The sequence below is a fragment of the Mustela erminea genome, chromosome 12 (genome assembly GCF_009829155.1).
Source record: "Mustela erminea isolate mMusErm1 chromosome 12, mMusErm1.Pri, whole genome shotgun sequence".
NCBI classification, from domain to species: domain Eukaryota; kingdom Metazoa; phylum Chordata; class Mammalia; order Carnivora; family Mustelidae; genus Mustela; species Mustela erminea.
In genome coordinates, this window is record NC_045625.1 from 30,768,523 (window position 1) to 30,790,025 (window position 21,503).

A 21,503-nucleotide genomic window follows, 5' to 3' on the forward strand; every position below is an offset into this window, starting at 1 on the left:
AAAAAAAAAAAAGCAGCTACAACTCCTTTCTTAAAAAAAGTAAGTAAGTGAATAGTAAGTCAGTAAACAAATAAATGAAGTACCCAACAAAGGTAATCAAGAAGGAAAACCAAGGCACAGTCTAAAAATCTATCACTTATGGTAAAATAATCACAACGTATATATACTAGGCACAAATGACTATTTTACACATTCTGTAACATTACCTAAAAAGTGTGAGGTCCTTGGAGCAAGCACTTTGCTTTTCGTCACTATTTTCTCCAAAGGCTCCAGCCAAGAGTTTTGTATGTACCAAGAATTCAGTCAATATTTCTTGAATAAGTTACATTAATTAGCAAAGATTTGTTTGCGCGGGGGCAGGAAGGGGAGGGGAGGGCAAGGTATTTACACAAGTTGGTTGCTTTAATCAAATCAAAACCAGACACTTCTAGTGAGGTCGGCTAGCTGGTGTCAGTTTCTTGTGGAAAGGCAGGAAAGGCAGGAGGGGGAGCAGCTTCCTGTAGGTAACCTCCCACCCCCGACTCCTCGCCAGGGTGGCTGTAGCCTAGGTGTGTCCCTATGTTGGAACATCAGGGGCTAACCTGGAGGAACAGCCACTGAGCAGAGATTAGGCTCTTGTCCTTCACTGTAGCTGCTGTGCTGTGCAGGCCCGGCGGGCAGAAGTAGGGCAGTGACACGGTACAGGGATCAGCATTATTTCGATCCTCTCTGAACTCCCTCTCCAGGCTGCTCCCCAACCCGACCCCTTCTCTCCTGATTCCCAGAGGTGAAAGAACACAGTCCTTGGGGCACCTGGGTGACTCAGTCATTAAGCGCCTGTCTTCGGCTCAGGTCATGATCCCCGGGTCCTGGGATGGAGCCCCGCATCGGGCTCCTTGCTCAGCAGTGAGTCTGCTTCTCCCTCTCCCTCTGCTGCTCCCCCTGCTTGTGCTCTCTCTCTCTCTCTCCAACTATGTCAAATAAATAAAGTCTTAAAACAAACAAACAAACAAACACAATTTCCACAGCTCAGACTTACTTGGCAGCAGCATCTTTTCTCAACTGTTCATGCTTCATGAGGAGATTTTTCCGGTCTCGGAAAGCTTTTCTGACCTTGTACCCTTTGTAGACTGCCTGGATTTTGAAGGCGGCGATGTCCTGAATGGCTGCGATGGACAGGGCACCGTGCTCCAACATGAACTGGATCACTTCGTGGCGCTCACCCAGCAAAGCGTAGTCCAGGGGAGTGTACCTGAAGCAGGACGGTATTTTTAAGTGTTGGAATGGAGTCAGAGGTACAGTTACCTGACCATATTATGCAGCAGAAAGAAATTTCACTCTGGGATGGGGGCTGCTCCTCAGGCAAGGCTAAGTTCTGTGCTCCAGGGCTGTTCCTTTTTTCTCTGAGGGAACAAAACAAGGGCGGAGCTGGGGTCAGGTGTTCTGTGCTGCTGACCAGGATGGTTCCGAGTCTTGCTTGCTGGCTCACAAATTGGGGGCTGTAGGGACACAGGATCACTTTTCTTTTCCCCCACGTGCCAAATAATAACCCACTCTGATCTGAAAAAGTACTGTGGATAATATCCTGTGAGATTTGTAAGTTTAAGCCCAGGACAACTGATAGTTAATGCTTACAAAATGAAAACATACATCTCTGAATGGTGAAATTTAGTCTATGATGAGGTTGGCCCTTTAAATCAAAAGGCATGGGTTACTGAGTAGTGTTGGGCCAATTGCATAGCCATGTGGAATAAAAAAAGTGATTCTTATATCACATTTTATGCCAAAATGAATCCTGAATGAACCAAAGACCTAAATATAGAAAAAGAAACCATGAAAGTACTAGAAGAAACCATGGAAGATTTTTTAAAAATTGGGAAGGAAAGGTCTTTTCTAATAAAAATGATACAAAACTCAAAACATAAGAGAAAATGATAAATCCAACTATATAAAAATGGCAAAATTTTCCAGGGCAAAAAAGTCATCAAGAACAAAGATAAAAGATAGTTCCCAGAATAGGAAATACTAATGGCTCCTAAATATACAGAAATATGTTCAACCTCACCCATTTAAGAGAAAGACACATTAGGACGAACAAAGAGAGTACTTTAATGATCAGATAAATGAGGATCAGAAAGTTTAATAACACACTATGCTGGCAAGGATGCAGAGAGACAGGCTCTCTATATGCTACTTTAATCTGTAGAGAGAACAATTTAGCAAGATCTGTCAACATTATTCATGCACCTGTCCTTCGACATGTCCCTTGCAGGCATACATCCCATAGACCTGCTCTCGTGAATGAGATGCTTTCTGTACAAGGATATTGATAGAAGCACAGTCTGAAACAGTGAAAGAGTGGAGATGACCTCAGTATCTACCAACAGAGCACCTCTTACATAAAGTGCAGGCCATTTGTGTGATGTGGTCACAGCTGTGCTGTGGCATATGAATAAATAAGGAACAACGTCCTGGATATCTTGTTACATGTTACATGAAGAAAATGGAAAAAAGAAGAAGAAGAAAAAGAAGAAGAAGGAGGAGGAGGAGGAGGAGGAGTGGGAGGAGAAGGAGAAGGAGAAGGAGAAATAATAATGGAGCAGTACTGGGGCACTTAGGTGGCTTAGTTGGTTAAGTAACTCTTAATTTCAGCTCAGGTCATGATCGCCAGGTCATGAGGTAGAGCCTGGCATCAGGCTCCACGTTCAGCATAGAGTCTCCTTAAGACTCTTTCTCTGGGAAAACCCAAAGACTCCACCCTAAAACTGCTAGAACTCATACAGAAATTCAGTAAAGTGTCAGGATATAAAATCAATGCACAGAAATCAGTTGCATTTCTATACATCAAAAGCCAGACAGAAGAAAGAGAAATTAAGGAGTCAATCCCATTTACAATTGCACCCAAAACTATAAGATAGCTAGGAATAAACCTAACCAAAGAGACCAAGAATCTGTACTCAGAAAACTATAGTAGAATAGTCATGAAAGAAATTGAGGAAGACACAAAGAAATGGAAAAATGTTCCATGCTCACGGATTGGGAGAAAAAATATTGATTTTTTAAAAAGATTTTATTTATTTGTCAGAGAGAGAGAGAGAGCACAAGCAAAGGGAGGAACAGGCAGAGGGAGAAGCAGGCTCCCCGCTGAGCAAGGAGCCCAGTGCAGGGCTTGATCGGGATCGTGACCTGAGCTGAAAGCAGACACTTAACCGACTGAGCCACCCAGGTGTTCCAAGAAAACATATTGTTAAGATGGCTATGCTACCCAGAACAATCTACACATTTAATGTAATCCCTATCAAAATGCCATCACCTTTTTTCACAGAAATGGAACAAATAATCCTAAAATTTGTATGGAACCAGAAAAGACTGTGAATAGCCAGAGGAATTTTGAAAAAGAAAACCAAAATTGGTGACATCACAATTCCAGGCTTCAAGCTCTATTACAAAGCTGTCATCATCAAGACAGTATGGTACTGGCACAAAAACAGACACATAGATCAGTGGAACAAAATAGAGACCCCAGAAATGGACCCTCAACTCTATGGTCAACTAATCTTCGACAAAGCAGGAAAGAATGTCCAATGGAAAAAAGTCTCTTTAACAAGAGTGTTGGGAAAATTGGACAGTCACATGTAGATGAATGAAACTGGACCACTTTCTTACACAACACACAAAGATAAATTCAAAATGGGTGGAAGACCTAAATATGAGACAGGAAACCATCAAAATCTTAGAGGTGAACACAGGCAGCAACCTCTTTGACCTCAGCTGCAGCAACTTCTTCCTAAGAACATCGCCGAAGGCAAGGGAAGGGCCAAAATGAACTACTGGGACTTCATCAAGATAAAAAGCTCTTGCACAGCAAAGGAAATGGTCAACAAAACCAAAGACAACTGACAAAATGGGAAAAGATATTTGCTAATGACATATCAGATAAAGGGTTAGTATTCAAAATATATAAAGAATTTACCAAGCTCAAGACCCCAGGAAAAAATAATCCAATCAAGAAATGGGCAGAAGACATGAACAGACATTTCTGCAAAGAAGACTTCCAGAAGGTCAACAGACACATGAAAAAGTGCTCAACATCACTCGGCATCAGGGAAATACAAATCAAAACCACAGTGAGATACCACCTCACACCAGTCAGAGTGGCTAAAATTAACAAGTCAGGAAATGACAGATGTTAGTGAGGATTTCCCTAAGGCAGCAATGTCCACAGCAACCAAACTATGGAAAGAGCCTAGATGTCCATCAATAGATGAATGGATAAAGAAGATGTGGTATATATACACAACAGGATATTATGCAGCCATCAAAAACTGAAACCTTGCCATTTGCAACGACATGGATGGAACTAGAAGGTATTAGGCTAAGCGAAATAAGTCAATCAGAGAAAGACAGTTATCATATGATATCAATGATATGTGGAATTTGAGAAATAAGGCAGAGGATCACAGTGGAAGGGAGGAAAAAATGAAACAAGATGAAACCAGAGAAGGAGACAAACCCGTAAGAGACTCTTAATCTCAGGAAACAAACTGAGGGTTGCTGGAGTGTAGGGGGTTGGGAGTGATGGGGTGGCTGGGTGAGGGACACTGGGAAGGGTATGTGTTGTAGTGAGTGCTGTGAATTGTGTAAGACTGATGAATCACAGACCTGTACCCCTGAAACAAGTAATACATTATGTTAGTAAACAAAGACTCTCTTTCCCTCTGCCCCTCCTCCAGGTCTCTCTCTCTGTAGAATAAATAAATCTTTAAAAAACCCAGAGCAGTATTCTGGCATGCTCCATTTGTATGAAAAAGAACATATCTCTGTATTCTTATCTATGTAAAAGATATCTCTAGAAGTTTACCAAGAAATTCGTGGAGGTGACGTCCCTGGGAAGGATGCTGGTTGTCTCTGAGGCCAGGGGGTTGGGGGTGGTGGGGGTGGGGCACACTTAGTTTTCATGCCTTTTACATTTTGTACACTGTCCATACCTTTTTTACAAATATATTATTTAGAAAAGATGAGTTGTATTGTCAGATGCTTGTATATTTTAATCTCAACTGGCTACTTTCTAGATGCATAATTTTAGGCAAATTCCTTTCTTACAATATATCTTCTCTATTTTTAGAAATACAAAATAATCAGATGAATACACAGAAGAACATAATGGTCATCTATATTCTCACCCTTAGAATTAACCAATATTATTATCTCGTCAGGTATTACTTTTTAAAATGGTTACTTTGCAATAACGACACATATTTAAAGAATTCCAACAGTGCAAAAAATACAAAAATTGAAGTTAAAAAAAACCAAACAACCCAGTTCTACCTTCCAGCAATGGTAACGCTGTCACTTCTTAACCCGCTTACCTTTCCTCATTGCAGACTTGGCACAAGAAGGAAAGGAAATAATAAGTACAAAGAGGATAATACTGTGCCTTGCATAAAAGAGGCCATTAATAAATGTCAGCTGCTGTTGGTCTTATGCTAGGACACCCTTGCAGCAGGGTTGGTGACACTGTGGTCGCACGTCCTCAATATCATTTCCATAGGACCCAAACTAGTAGTTAGGACCGCCAAATGGTTGCCAGGGATCTGAGTCCTGTCTGGGTGGGTGTTACTACTCCAGTGCAATCAGAGGTGCGAGGAAGACATCATCAGCTGATTTATGAGGTGGAAACACTGATGATTATACGGATGCACGATTAGACACAGAAAACCGTCCAGTGATTATAGAAATTTTCTCTTTTCAAAAGTCACCTGACAGTTGGTCAGACATAAAAGGAGGATATTTCTCAATATAAGCAAAAGAATGATTTGGTCACTTCTAGGAGGAAACCAAATTCAGAAAGAAGTCCCAAATACTAAAATTAAGAAACTCTCATTTTAGGACATCTTGATTTGCCTCTCCTGTCCAGGGACCAGAAGGCCAGAAAGCAGAGGTGCCTGCATAAACTTTAAAACAGTATTTATTTATTTATTTAAAAGATTTTATTTATTTATTTGACACAGAGAGACACAGCAAGAGAAGGAACACAGGCAGAGGGAGTGGGAGAGGGAGAAGCAGGCTTCCCACTGAGCAGGGAGCCAGATGGGGGGCTCAGGGCTCATTTCCAGGACCTGGGATCATGACCTGAGCTGAAGGCAGACGCTTAATGAACTGAACCACCCAGGTTCCCCAAAGAAACATTATTCGTAAGTAGATGGCATCTTTTAAATTCAGAAGAACTTAAAAAATTTTCACTATATAATCTATTTGAAAAAGATTTGTTACTATTTTAAATTTTTAAGTCCAGTGTCATAAACATAGAGTGCTAAATTAGTTTCAGGTATACACTATGGTGATACGGTGATGAAGCGTAATCACTATGTATTTTAAAATGCCTTTCATGACTGTACTCTCCCCAATGGAAAAAATTATCAGAGTCACAGAACTCCGTGATAGTAGAGCTAAATGGAATTTGAGAGGTCATTTAGTCTATCACCTTCCTTTTATAAATGAGTCAACAGATCCAGAACGACTAAGCAACTTGCAGAAGGTTATGTAACTAGTTCCCTGCAGAACCCAGACCCAAACTAAGACCATACGACTCCCTGTTCAGTCATCCTTCCACAGACGTCTATCAGTTTTTGAGTATAAATCTCTAACAGAATTAAAGTGCTTCTCAAATCAATGTGCAAATAACATATGTATGTAGTAAGCTTGGTCATCTTTTCTATAATTACTAATACGGGGCATCTATCACACAATATACAAGCAGGATTATCAAAACCTATTTATGAAAGTAAGGCCTGACCTCTGCTTTTCCTATATCTCTCAGGGCTTGTGGATGGAAAATTGCATTTCAAATGTTTTAAATACCTTTATCATGGAAAAACTGTATTTCTATTATGAGAAACTTCAAGCATAAGCAAAAGTAGAGAGAATAGCATCATCATTTATATGCTTATTACCCAAATTTAACAATTAGCAACATTTCTGCCACATTTGCTTCCTCTAGCCCCTTCCTTATTATTTTTGCTCAACTGCTTTAAAGCAAATTCTAAAATTCTTTGATTTTTAAATTCTAAAATTTAAAATTTAAAATTCTAAAATTTTTAATGTCTGTGCATTTCAGTATTCATCAATAAATAAAACAGACATAAGCACAATGTCATTATGGTATTAACAAAATTAATAGGAATTCCTCAGCAAAATCTAGTACCTATTCCAAATACAAATTTCCCCGATTTTCTCAAAAAAGTGTTTTTTATAATTGGTTTATTCAAATTAGGATTCTCCGTCAATATTTGATTTAGGGAAACACAGTCCAAATATCTTGAGAGATTTTAAGACTGAAGTCTATGCCTTAGTGTTTAGGCACTGACCATGCTGTAACTATTACTACTGAATCTTTCTTCACTCCAGATTCAATTTAGAAACATTCAAGTGCTGTGAATATTCCCATCGATGTTGGGAGGGTGGCTGTCAGATAGTTATTGACTGAAAGCCAGCAGTAGTTGGCAAAAATTATGTCTATACAGTGCACATTCAGAGGTTGGTGTCAATGCATGAGAAGTAAAAATTAGCACTACACTGATGGTAACCAGTCAAGAAACAATGTAGATAAAGACCAGATATAAGATACAATTGGACTTGCCATGCAGCACTGGTCTGATGGGATGAGGGGAATGCCTAAACTGGAATGTCAATAAACATAAAAGGCAGTGTCAGGTTCTGACATTTGTACATCAAGGTGCATTGCTGATGAAACATTAGAGGAGGCTGGGATATTGCCACTGTCCATCTTCATCTGTAGATTGGCAAGTACAGCTAGGAGGATTTTTCCCGTGGTCTTTCGGTCTGTAATTAACATACGTTTACTCTAGGAGGCAGTAAGCACTGTAACTCATATTCTTTCCTAGGCCTAAAATTCATGTCTTACCATAGAAACAGGACTTGAATTACAAAAATAAACATTTTTATTGTCTCCTAAGAAAACAGGAAACAGGCTGTTAGATAAATATGTTAGAGAATAAATCCTTTATAATAGAAATAAATCACCACTAATTTTTAGGATTCTTAATCTTCCCATTCTCTGTTTTTTTAGTGTTTCAAAGAGAGAAATCTGCTCCTTCACGTATCTGGTTTAATGTCAAAACCTCAGCCCTGAGGATTCTGCTTGGCGTTCCAGCTTCCTTGAATGTCCAAACCTCTAAATCTTCGAGTCTTTTTGGCTTTACAGTTGTCATTTGACGATAATAGAGAGAGTTCTTTACATAACCCTTCTCAAAGTTAGACATACTAGTCTGGTTTATTTAATTCTGTATGTACTCAAAAAATTCCAGAAGTTTCTAATGCAGCCATTTGGCAGGGGATGGTACTGGGAGCCTAACAACGCAACAGTTCTTTACTGACTATCTACTTCTTGGAAAGTACTGTGAGCAACACGGAGATGACAATGGTCTTCAGGAGTTCTCCGCTAATATGGAAGACAGTTTACATAAAATTATAATATAAAGCGAAATGTGCCAAGTGCTATACAAACTCACAGTGTAGGGGAGAACAGTGTTTGGAACACATGCCTCTGGGACCAGAACAATCCTCTCAGGCGAGACTGCGTTTGAGTGGAGGAAGGCCATGACTAATAATCACATTAGAAATGTGATTTAGGGGGCGCCTGGGTGGCTCAGTGGGTTAAGCCACTGCCTTCGGCTCAGGTCATGATCCCAGGGTCCTGGGATCGAGCCCCGCATCGAGCTCTCTGCTCAGCAGGGAGCCTGCTTCCCTTCCTCTCTCTCTGCCTGCCTCTCTGTCTACTTGTGATCTCTGTCTGTCAAATAAACAAATAACATCTTAAAAAAATAAAATAAAATCTTTAAAAAAAAAGAAATGTGATTTAGGGAGGCTACTTTGGAAGCAGATGAACCGAATGGGGGCTAGTTCAAAGGGAGGAAAACAGGGAGGAAGCATTTTGACAGTCCCAGGAATGCGTCAGAGGGCAAGACTAGACGACAGTGCTGGTCATGAAGAGATGGCAGTGGGGACTGAGGAGAGACACTGAGCCTGAAGGAGAGATTTAGAACTCCCCGGCCCCCAGGTGACTCCCAAAGCCTCGGTGGTAGGTCAGAGAGCCCAAGGAGATGGACTTGAGAGAAAGACCCAGGCCCTGAAGAGTTTATATTTTTTAAAAAATGATAATAAATAAAAAATGGAAAAGGAGCTAAAATAAATGGAGAAGGAGCAGACATGACCGGTAGGGAATCAGGAAAATATACTGTTGAGGAAGCTTAGAGAAGATACGGTCCCAGTATGGTAAAGAAGGGGGCGGTCAACAGAATCGGGTGACACAGACAGGTCGGTGAGAGTGGACAGAGGGACCGGCGTAGGATTTGTTAGTGAGTCTGTCAGTGACCAGTCAGCACGGTGTCAGCGTCAGTGTGAGGATGGACGCCAGACCGTGAAAGCTCGACCTGTGAGCAAGAGGAAATGGGGCAGTGCGGACCCACCCAGAGAAGGAGGGCTTTACAGGCAGAGAAGACAAACCTCAGAAAATAACTGGAGGCCATCACTAATGGGGAGAGGTTCCGAAAGAAGTGGGAGAGATAAAAGGGTTCAGCCCAGAAAGGAGGAGCAGGTTTCGGAGGCAGGTGGCCTAGAGAAAGCTCCTCCTTCTCCACAAGGTCTGCCATCTCCTGCAAGAAGTGGTGGTGGCTCTGGGGGAGGGGCACGGTGTCAGAGGGAGAGCCGCTGGAGTTACAGCAGCGACAACAACCAAGGCACAGACCTGACTGGAGCTCAGGTGTGGAAGTCTCATCACAAACGTGGCTGTCACTGACAGATGATCAGAATCTTCTTAGACCCAAGCCCACCAAGAACCTCTCCTGCTTAGACTTCGCACTGTGTCCGGTCCTTTTTAAGGGGGTTGGGCCCTTGGGCATAACTCCAGCCGAGCTCTGTGAATCCTGTGTCAGTCAGTCACCCCACCTTCTCCTTGTCTCTTCATGCCACATGGTGGCATCTCTATCTACTACCTGATAAGATCCTGTTCATCCAGAGAAATGTCTTGAACATATGACCCATTCCTAGGCCCAGTCCATCAGGACTCCCCTGATGGAGCCACAAGCCAAAAGAACACATTTCCTCCTCTGTAGTTTGTGAGCTTTCCAGAGGTAAATCTAAAATTCTGAATAACTATAAAGTCCCATGATTCTAAATCAACACTACATGAACTTTTATTCTTTCTTTCTGGTTTAGGATTTCTTCATGTAACATTTCCTTATGAGTATACCTAGTACTTCTGAACTAGTATCTCAACTTGAAGTTTTTTAATAGAGCAGAAAGGAAGTGAGTTGAATGGAAACACATTCTTTTTGTCAACAACTTACCTTTCTTCATTGTTTTCCATCTGATTAGGGAAAGCAGCAAAGTCTAGTAGTAATTTAATAGCATCAAGGTATCCGTTGTTACAGGACCAGTGCAAAGCTGTTCTTCCCTGTAAGCACGAAATAAAATCAGGTATATCTGGAATAGGTATTTTTGGACACACAGTTATTGATGCTAACTCAAAAATACAAACAATTCTCCCAAACTGCTTAATTACAAAAGGGGAAAATATTAAATATACAGTGGAGAAAATGGATGGTATCTTAACTAAGTGATCAAAATTAATATCATGTTAAGATGATATTAAACACATGGTTTTTCCAGAGGTGATACCCTGAGAAGGATTCAGTTTCACCCAACCAAATATTTCAATACTCCAACCAAAAATGTTAAACGTAAATCTAATTATGAGGAATCATAAGGCAAACTCAAATGGAGTGAGATTCTACAAAAATAAATGACCTGTATTCTTAAAACAATTCAATATCATGAAAGATAAAGAAGACATGAACCATTGCTAGAGATACAAGAGGGATATTTCATAGTTTTAAAGGAATCAGAGAGGAAGATACCACAACCCTAAATCTGTATGCATTCACTAACACAGCTTTTAAATATACAGAACATAAAATGATAAAATTAAAAGGGGATATGGTCAAATCCATAATCAGTGAGAGATTTTTAACCCATCTTCTATAATAGTTCCTAGAACAAATAAATGAAAGGACAGTAAAGACACAGAAGACCTGAACAATACAGTAAAAAACTTTGACCTAAATAATACATATAAAATTTTGCATCCAACTATGACACAATTAGTATTCTTTTCAAGTGCACATAGAGCATTTACCAAAGTCAATCATATACTGGGCCACAAAGAGAGTCCTAAAGGGACTTTGAAGGATTAAAATAATTCTAAAAGAAAATAAAATAATTCTGTTATTCTGACTGTTTTTGACCACAGTAAAGTTTAAGTTACAAATCAGTATGCTAGACAGAATAAATGCCTTTGCAAAGGTCTACATCCTAATCTCTAGAATCTGTAACTGTGTTGTGTTATTGGAAAGGGGAAATTAAGATTACAGATGGAATTAAGTTTGCTAATGAGGAGATTATCCTGGATTATCCGAATAGGCCCAATGTAATCATAAGGGTCCTTGAAAGGGAAGGAGGGGTGACGCAGTGTGAGAGAGACTCGGTCAGTCACTGCTAGGTTTGACGATGGGGGAATGAGACCACAAGCCAAGGAATGACAGCAGCATCGAGAAGCTGGAAAAACAAAGAGCTTCTCCCCTAGAGCTTCCAAAAGGACATAGTTTTGCCAACACTTTGATTTTTAGCCCAGCGAGACCCATTTCAGAATTTTCAACATCCAGAAGAGTAAGATTAAAAACTTGTGTTGTTCTAAGCCACTAAGTTTGTGGTAATTTATTATAACAGCAAGAGGAAACCAATAAAGTCATTTGCCAAAAGATAAAGAGGAAATGCCCAACCCCCTGGAAATTAAGCAATATGCTTCTCAATAACCTATGGGTTAAGTAACAAATCAGAATAGAAACTAGAAAATATTTGAGCTGAATAATAGTGATGGTACAACTTATCTAAACTTTTAGGATAAAGTTAAAGCAGTGCTTAGAATAAGAAGCATGATTAAATACATATACTGGAAATGAATATTGAAAAAAATCAATGATTTAAACTTCTATCAAAAGAATCTTTTAAAAAAATAGTAAATTAAACCTGAGGAAAGTAGACGGCAGGAAATAATAAAGAGTAAACACCAATGAAATACTAAACAACTCAAAATATAGAAAATTCAACAAAGAAGTAAGTCCTTTGAAAAGATGAATAAGATGAAAAAAATTTTTTAAAAAGAAAAGGGGCAACACACATTACCAATATATGAAACGAATAAGAGGAAGTCACTAAAGGTCTTATATTCATAAAGAAGGTAAGAGATTATAGGACCAACTTTATGCAAATATATATGATATGTTAATAAAATGGATAAATTTCTCAGAAAATGCAACTTACCAAAGCTGAAAAGAAAATGATTAGAAATCTGAATGTCTTATAATTACAAATGACACTGAATTAGTTATTAATACCTTTGATACAAAGAATACCACTAGGCCAGATGGCTTCACCAGGGAATTCTTACAAATATTTAAGAAAGAAGTGATACCAATATTACGGAAATTCTGTAAGAGAATAAGAGGAACTATTTCCTGACTCTTTTTAATTCACCATATTAATGGCAAAGAGGTGAAAAATCATGTTGGAAGATGCAGAAATAGTATCTGACAAAAATTAAACAGCTGTGAATTTAAAAAAAACCCAATTCTTAGCAATTAGTAATATAAGGGAACCTATAGCAAATATCATATTCAGTGGTGAAATATTTCAAGCTTTCCCCTTGAAAAACCAGAATGAATTAAGGATGTCAACTATCACCAATTCTATTTGACACTGTGCTGGAGGTATTAGTTAGTTCAATTAAGGCATACTATTCACAAATGATACACTGTTTATACAGATAATCCAAAACATGAAAACTAACAGAAATGGAAAGTAGCTTAGTATATACTACTTCTGTAAGAAACCAGTAACTTGTAAAAACAACGTAAAATGTACTACAGATTACAAAAGATTCATTTCTAATGACCTGGGGACAAGGAACATTATTTCATATATTTTTCATTATGTCACTTTTACATAAAGGAAGAATCCTTTTTTAAAGATTTTATTTATTAGATTGAGAGAGACAAGGAAAGAATGAGCACAAGCAGAGGGAACAGCAGGCAGAGAGAGAAGCAGACTTCTTGCTGAACAGGGAGCCTGGTGTGGGACTCAATCCCAGGACCCTGGGATCATGACCTGAGCTGAAGGCAGATGCATAACCGACTGAGCCACCCAGGTGTCCCACAGATAGGAAAAATCTTGAAAAGCATTTATTGAATTAATTAATAGAAAATGTATTTTCTGGCTTAGAAAACATGATATGCTAGTATTTTTGAAGACTTAATGTAATTAAAGTAGCAAAAAATATCAATACTGGCTAAACTGAGAGACGTTAATACAATACTGCATAGCTGGGGAGGGGAAATTAAGCCACATGGTTTAAAAATCCATTCAACAGGGACGCCTGGGTGGCTCAGTGGGTTAAGCCTCTGCCTCTGGCTCAGTGCATGATCCCAGGGTCCTGGGACTGAGCCCTGCATTGGGTTCTCTGCTCAGTAGGGAGGCCACTTCCCCCTCTCTCTCTGCCTGTCTCTTTGCTTACTTGTGATCTCTCTCTCTGTCAAATAAATAAATAAAATCTTTAAAAAAAAATCCATCCAACAGGGGCACCTGGGTGGCTCAGCTGGTTGAGCAACCAACTCCTGATTTTAGTTCAGGTCATGATCCCAGGGTCATGAGATGGAGTCCCGAGTCAGGCTCCATGCTCCATGGGGAGTCTGCTTGGGATTCTCTCTCTTTCCATCTCCCCCTGCTCCCACCCCTGCTCAGGTGCATGCTCTCTTTCTCAAATAAATAAATAAAATCTTTTAAAAGGATCAGTTCAACAGTATATATCAGAGCCCAGTCACATTCACATACCAATAATAAATAATCTCACTTGGGGAAATTATTCTAGGGAAATAACAAAGAAAAGTTAAATGCACAACAATGATTAATGAAACATGATCTATAACAATGGAAAGTACCCAGCAATAAGAAATTACTTAATTCTAAAATTGGGGTTACAGGCATAGTTTGGACCGTGACACCCCACAACAGCCCTGCCACTGTTGTCCACCTTAGGGTAATTGGGTGAGCTCCAAGCTTCAATTTTGTCACCTGTAAATGGGAATAATAATAGCAACTCCTTTACAGAGTTGCTGTAAGAACTGAATGAGTTATTACACAAAGGTCCTAGAACTTTGGAATACGCCGCATCTATGATTATGCAGAAGATGATGCACCAAATGAGAAAATACTGGTGATGATTTTAAGTGAACAAAATGTGGTCTGTGAAATATCATATATATATATATATATATACACACACACATACATATATGTATATACATCCATACACAGATGTCATGTATCTATATTTTATGAAAGTTATAAAATTATTCCCATTCTCTGTTATGACTTTGTTAAGGTATATATGGATATAGACAAGAAGTAGAAGGAAAACAGGGAAAAATTAAAACTCATTTTAAAAAAGATTTAATTTATTTATTTGACAGAGAAAGAGAGATCACAAGTAGGCAGACAGGCAGGCAGAGAGAGAGAGAGAGAGAGAGGGGAAGCAGGCTCCCTGCTGAGCAGAGAGCCCAGTGCAATGCGGGGCTCCATCCCAGGACCCTGGGATCATGACCTGAGCCAAAGGCAGAGTCTCAACCCACAGAGCCACCCAGGCACCCCAAAACTCATTTTTAATTAACAGATAAATTTGTAAGTTATCTGTTTGGGAAAAGGTTTTACTTTATTTTAGTTAATGACAAAGAAATATTCTGAACCTCTGCGAGCAAGCAACATAGAAAGGTCTAGACTGTCTACCTCTTTGTCTTGAATATTGGGGTCTGCGTTATTTTCCATGAGCACAGCCATGCAGTTGATGTAGCCGCCGTACGCCGCACACTGCAAAGGGGTTCGTCCCGCGTAATCTTGCACATTTGGATTGATCTTGTTTTCTATCAATATCTGGCAAACATCAGCATTTCCTCCCAGTGCTGCCCAGTGTAGAAGAGAATGTCCGTCCTGATCAACTAAATCTACCCTTGCTCCACCTGAAAAAGCAAAAATATAATGACAATGTCCAAAAGAGAGAGCATCGATCAAAAAGAACAGAAGTCTGAAAAAAAAAATGTAACAACAGTCCCTTCAATGCTTTACTCGTACTCTTAGCAACATACCTCCGTGTATATTACCTCCTTCAGAGTTTTACAGTAAGCCTGTAAGTTGGTCAGGGCAGGAGTCATTTTTCTTTTATACGAAGTGAAACAGGATTGGGCAGGTGAAGTGGCTTTTCCCAAACCACGCAACAGGTGGAGCTCCGAGTGACCCCAGGCCCCCACCAGGCGGCCCTCTGCTCTGTAAGCGGAGTTTCAAACAGCGCCTGGAAAAATTCCTACCTTTTGAGAGTGACTTAGTAGGAGCACCCTTACTAACGAACCTTTAATAAGCGTCTGAATCACATCTTTGTGTCCCATCTCGCAGGCTCGGAAGAGCGGGGTATGCTTCATGACGTCGGTGGCATCCACCTGAGCATTGTTTTCCAGCAGTAACTTCACGGTGCTGACGTGGCCGGACAGGGCAGCGGCATGTAAGGCTGAAAAGAGCGACAGAGAGCAACCGAAGCTTGGGTAACAGCTTCGCCTTTTCCTTACGACACAGTACCGCGCCTCCTCTTCTGATGTCCTCATCATTCTGGCTAAATGCAGTTGAATCTTCAGGACTCCCTCCTGTTCACTCCTATAGATTTCAGTCTTCCTTTCTAGTCGTAGGCACTACTTCCACTTTCCTGGTCCTTCTACCTTTCTCATCTCACTGTTTCTTCCTTTCCATCCTAAGGGTCTGGATGCTTTCCCTTCCTCGGTTACCAGTTCGTCTTTTCCTCCCTCTAAGGAGGTGAGGGAACCAAAATGGACAGAGAGAGATGATTTGAATGATGCAGGCAGTTCTGCCCACCAACCCGCTCGATAAACATATGCTCGGGGGTTGGTGCGACGGGAAGCGGCAGTCCCTGGGTCCTTCAGGGGCTGAGCCGCGCTATTCCTGCCCGTGGCCTGCGCACCCGAGTGGTACCAGGGGGTGCGCACAGCCAACTGCCTTGAGTGCATTTTTCATACAACGTGGCTCCAAATGCAAGTCACTCATTTTCTCCGGGCCCAATTTAAGAAATAACAATATGTTTCAACAAGAGAGAAAAAACTTGAGGAGGAACGTGGTCTCCTCTCTGGTGCCTTCCTTTGGGGTTTGAAAGAGTAATTTTGATTCTTTGGGGGTTTCGGTTCTGCTGACCTGTGCCTGTGTTACTCCCCTCTCGTGCTTGACTTAGGCCAGTCCTCTCTGGATTACGCTTTAAATTCTATTTAAATACATGACTCCTTAAATTCTGAGTCTGCCAGCATGACGGTCTAGAGGCCTGGGCCAGTTCCTTCTAAGTCTCCTGGCCCTATAATGCCTATAACAATGTTTCTTTCATAAACTGTGATCCAAGGAGCAAACCCAGGATGCCTACAAAAGTGCAGATTCCTGGGCATCTGGTGAGAACCTTCTATGGGCTGGGTATGAATGTAATGGTGGGAATCCAGCAGACAACAAAATAGATAAGATTATGTTCTAGCAGGAGAAGCAAAATAAAAACCGAACAGATAAAGTATTAGATGATGGTGGACGGTATGACTGGAGTAATACGAGGTATCTTGATGTTCAGAGTATCTGGGAGACCCCTTGAACGGGTGGGGATGAAAAGCCTTGGTAAGGAGCTGACACTGAAGCTGAGACCCGGGTCACAGAGAGTCAGCAATGTGGAGATCTTGAGAGGAAGTAGTTCGAGCAAAGAGAAGAGTTAGTCCAAGAGCAGGAACAACTTTATGTGCTGAGGGAAGGCAAGGAAGCTGCCACACAATGAAGTAAGGCAGAAAGGTCGAGAAGGCCAGATCCTAAGGGGCCGCACAGGTCCAGGGATGAAGGCCCTGAAGGACTTCACACAGGTGAGTGATATCATTGGACTGGTGCCTTAATCAGATCACTCTGGCTGCTTTCAAGAGAACGTACTGTAGTAGGTGAGAACGTAAGCAGGGAGACCAGCGAACACTATTGCGGGAGGCTCAGTAAAGAAGGCTGATGGCTGGAACTGCGCTGGCAGGAGTGGAGCTGAAGAGAAGCAGAAAGATTAAGGATATACGTTAGAGGTGGAGTCAATAGGACTTAGAAGATCTGAAACAGATTTTTGTCTGTATAGCCTGGGAATCTGTATGTAAACAAACACCCTTGCAATTCTTACACGCATTTGTGCTGGAGGACCCTGATCTACGTGGCTAAATGTTAGTTTGGCCCAGACAAAATTCAGAAGAGCGTGAGAGACTTCAAATGTCTTAGGTGCTGCCATGTGGAAGATAGCACAGAGCAGAACGTTCACTTTGATAAATCTGGGCTCAGTGTAAGACATTCTGACAGAAGTTAGGTTAAGACGGAAGTAGTGGGTTCTCCCTATTGGAGCCATGTCACTAGAGGCTGACAGACCGTCGGTGGGAATGTTGTAAGGTAGATTAAGTGTGCTACATCTATGATAGTTTGGTGACTTTCACATTTTAAGAGCATAAGAATACATCTGCCCCCAAAGGAAGCTTTATAAAACATTCAGCATATAAAACTGGTAAGACGGGTGCCTGGGTGGCTCAGTGGGTTAAAGCCTCTGCCTTCGGCTCAGGTCATGATCCCAGGGTTCTGGGATCAAGCCGTGCATCGGGCTCTCTACTCAGCAGGGAGCCTGCTTCCCTCTCTCTGCCTGCCTCTCTGCCTACTTGTGATCTCTGTCTGTCTAAATAAATAAATAGATAAATAAATAAATGAATAAATAAAACTGGTAAGAGTTGAGCAGTTCTGACTAAAGCAGGGGTGGAGGGTTGCCCACTTAAGTAACCGCCCCCCTTGGTAATGCTTCAAGCACTCTATAGATACCTATTGTTCTGAAAAATATGGTTTGGAAAACCCTGGACTAGATTTGATTTTAATGTACTTTCTAATTGCAAAATTCTACAATTGTGTGATGTGGCGTTAGTATGGAATAAATACTGTTCAGATAAATGTCAACGTTGAAAAAAAAACCAAAAAACCAAAACCATCCCAAAATCCTGACTAAGCAAAAGATAGAATTCATTTTCTTATCAATTGAAATTTCCCATTTCTATTTGCATTTACATTACTTTAAAGTAACCTTAGATTTAACTATTATTGCTCCCTCTTTGAGAAGGTATCACAAATTTACAGAGGAGCCCTAATTTTTTTTAATTTAACTTTTTGTTATGGAAAATTTCAAACATATTTAAAAGAAAAGACAGTAATCTAGAGAACGCAATACAGCCATTCCCTAGCTTAAGGGACAATCAGTAGATTCCTGGTCTTGTTTCATCTACCTGCCATCCCTTGTCCCCACTTTTGTTTTGAATAAAATTCTAGAGTCTTAGCCTTTCATTTGTAAATATTTTAGTACAGTGTATCTAAAAGACATTGTTTTTCTTTTTTAAAAACACAACCACTGGGGTGCCTGAGTGGCTCAGTGGGTTAAAGCCTCTGCCTTCAGCTCGGGTCATGGTCCCAGAGTCCTGGGATCAAGCCCCAAGTCAGGCTCTCTGCTCAGCGGGGAGCCTGCTTCCTCCTCTCTCTCTCTGCCTGCCTCTCTGCCTACTTGTGATTTCTGTCAAATAAATGGATAAAATCTTAAAAAAACAAACAAACAAACAAACACCACAACCACTGTATCAGTCAGGGTCCATTCAGGAGACAGAAACCATGCCAGAACTTTAACAGAGAGAGTTAAAAATAAGGAATTGTTAGCTATGGACCAAAGAAGGAAAAAAACAAAAAAGGAACACTAAGGGATCACAGAGGTAGTACATGCAGAAGACAGCCAGCAATTCTAGGACCATGGGAATGAAAAGAAGAAGATAGATTATTAAAACTTAAAAGCCTAGAAGAGGAGCCTGTGGAGGAACAGGAAACCAGCAGACAGGAAGTTGTAATCCCATTCTTCCAGTTTTCCAGGTTCCCTCTACTGCCCCCTACAGGAGGATTCTAACAGGGCACCTACTGGCAAAGCAGAAATGGGGTCCGCAGAGCCCCAGCCTTGGCATTGCAAGGAAAAGCTAGTCTTATTATTGTACCTAAAAAACATTAACAAAAATTCTGTAATATCAAATATCTAGAAAGTGCCCATACTATCCTGATTGTTTTATAATTTTTTTTTAAGATTTTATTTATTTATTTGACAGAGAGATCACAAGTAGGCAGAGAGGCAGGCAGAGAGAGAGGGAAGCAGACTCCCTGGGGCAGAGAGCCCGATGTGGGGCTCGATCCCAGGACCCTGAGATCATGACCTGAGCCGAAGGCAGAGGCTTTAACCCACTGAGCCACCCAGGCGCCCCTGTTTTATAATTTTTTTTTAAAGCTTATTTGAATCAAGATCCAAATAATGTCTGTATGTTGCTGTTGATGAGAACTCTTTTTCATGGGAAGGAAAAACCCTGTAGAGGGATGATGGCGAGAAACTCATTTTTAAAGAAAAGAAATGTCAGGAAGGCATGTCTGACATATAATAAAATTTCCTTAGGAGAAAGAGCCAGGGAATTAATGAATCTGAGAACAATTTATGTCTGAACTCTACCTATGGTGCACGTCGGAAAGATACCTTTGGTTAAAAGGATGGAACGATCCTTGACCATACTTTATTAAAATACATGAAAAAGTTAAACTAAAAAGATAGCTAGTGATAAAGTGAAAGTCTGCATACTAATGGAAGTCTGACAAAAAATGAAATGTTCACTCCATTTATAAGTCCAATGTCCTACATATATGCACTATATCCTTCTTTAAGAAGCTTAAGGTCTACTGCAAAGCTTTGCTAAAGAATTACTTTTGACAGTTAAAGCTTTTATTAGAATTGATATTACCCAAAAACTTTGAAAAAAAAATTTAGAAAGGGTGATGGTTTAGGTATAGGATGGAGATTATTAGGTATAACCCTGCTCTCCACTAAGTGCTGTATCAGTAGTTCTGGGAGCCAAGAAAGATCTTATCCTGGACAACTGATAGGTGCAAATGGCTCTACTATGCTTCTACAAATACAAAAACATAACACCAAGAAGCTTGATGCTGAGTTTTTATTCTGTTCTGTATTGTTGTGCTATTGTTGTGTGATCGTCTTTCTTTTTCAGACTTGCAATTAGGATATGAGGTAGGGACTTCCAAGTTGACAATGAAAGCTAAAAAATTCATACCTTATTAACCAATGCACAAAGTGCTCTCTTATTAGAAAAAGAAAGAAAGAAAGAAGCATCTATGAGAGCCTTTGATGCAAATCTAACGTGAAGCTATGAAGCTTCAAGAGTCATGGGGGCTCATCTCTAAAATGGGAGATTTGGGAGGAAGGAATGTTCTTCAGATCTGAGAAAAGAGCACATTAAATGAGAATGGTGAGAACATACTTAGATATGTTATTCCTTAAAATATGATTCTACATTTTTGAAAATATAATTGATAACTACTAAATATACATAGTTTTAAGTACAGGCTTATGGTTTTTTTTACACAAAGATAAATAAGAAGAGTTCCTATAATCATGTCTAAGGAGTATTGAGAGTTTTATTTTTAAAAAAGATTTATTTATCTATTTTAAAAAGAGAGAGAGAGAGAAAGAGCAAGTTGAGGGAGGGAGAGAGAAAGAATCTCAATGGGAAGCCTGATGCAGGGCTTGATCCCAGGATCTTGAGATCATGACTTCTGGTAGAACCAAAAGTCAGATGCTTAACCGACTGAGCCACCCAGGCATCCCAAGAGCAAGCAGAGATTTTGTTTTTGTTTTTTTTAAATTTTTTATTTAAAATCAATTAATTAACATATATCATATTATTATTTTCAGAGATAGAGTTTTGTGATTCATCAGTTGCATATAACAACCAGGAGCAACCAGAGTTTTAAACCAAATGCCACCATTCACCTGGTGGAAACACAAGTTAAATTTAGCTATCGAACTTGGAGGAAATAAAACCTTTGGAGTGATATCCTGATAGCTGCAACTTAACAAGTACAATTGCAAGTTAAACAATATTAGAACAGGAACAATGATTTCAGGCACTACTGTATAAGTTTTAGGGCACCTATCCACTTTGGAACCCGAAAGAAAGCAAACCAAAAGCGTCTGCCGGTTCTTACCTGTACCTCCATACTTGTCTGCCATGTTAATATCAATGTCAGATTTTAAACTCAGCATAGTCCTAAGGACATCATCACTGCCTTTTCCAGCAGCCCACATAAAGGATGTTCTTCCTTCGAGGTCTGAATCATCTTTCACTGAAGGATGTTTTAAAAATACTTTAACTGTTTCCTGTAAGAAAACTTCATTAAAAAAATTGAGACAAGAGGGTGGCATTTTCTATGGTTAT

At 40.2% G+C, this 21,503-nt stretch overlaps 1 protein-coding gene across 2 annotated transcripts in view; it reads right to left on the reverse strand.

Moving 5' to 3' along the window:
- The window catches only part of INVS (inversin), a 166,135-nt gene that overhangs the window by 48,870 nt on the left and 95,762 nt on the right, over positions 1-21,503 (reverse strand). For both annotated transcript variants that reach the window (XM_032307961.1, XM_032307962.1), the window contains 5 exons: positions 21,274-21,445; positions 15,512-15,667; positions 14,896-15,125; positions 10,347-10,453; positions 1,019-1,231 (listed from right to left, as the gene is read on the reverse strand). In XM_032307961.1, the coding sequence (XP_032163852.1) occupies positions 1,019-1,231; positions 10,347-10,453; positions 14,896-15,125; positions 15,512-15,667; positions 21,274-21,445 (878 nt within the window). The remainder of the gene's footprint in view (positions 1-1,018; positions 1,232-10,346; positions 10,454-14,895; positions 15,126-15,511; positions 15,668-21,273; positions 21,446-21,503) is intronic.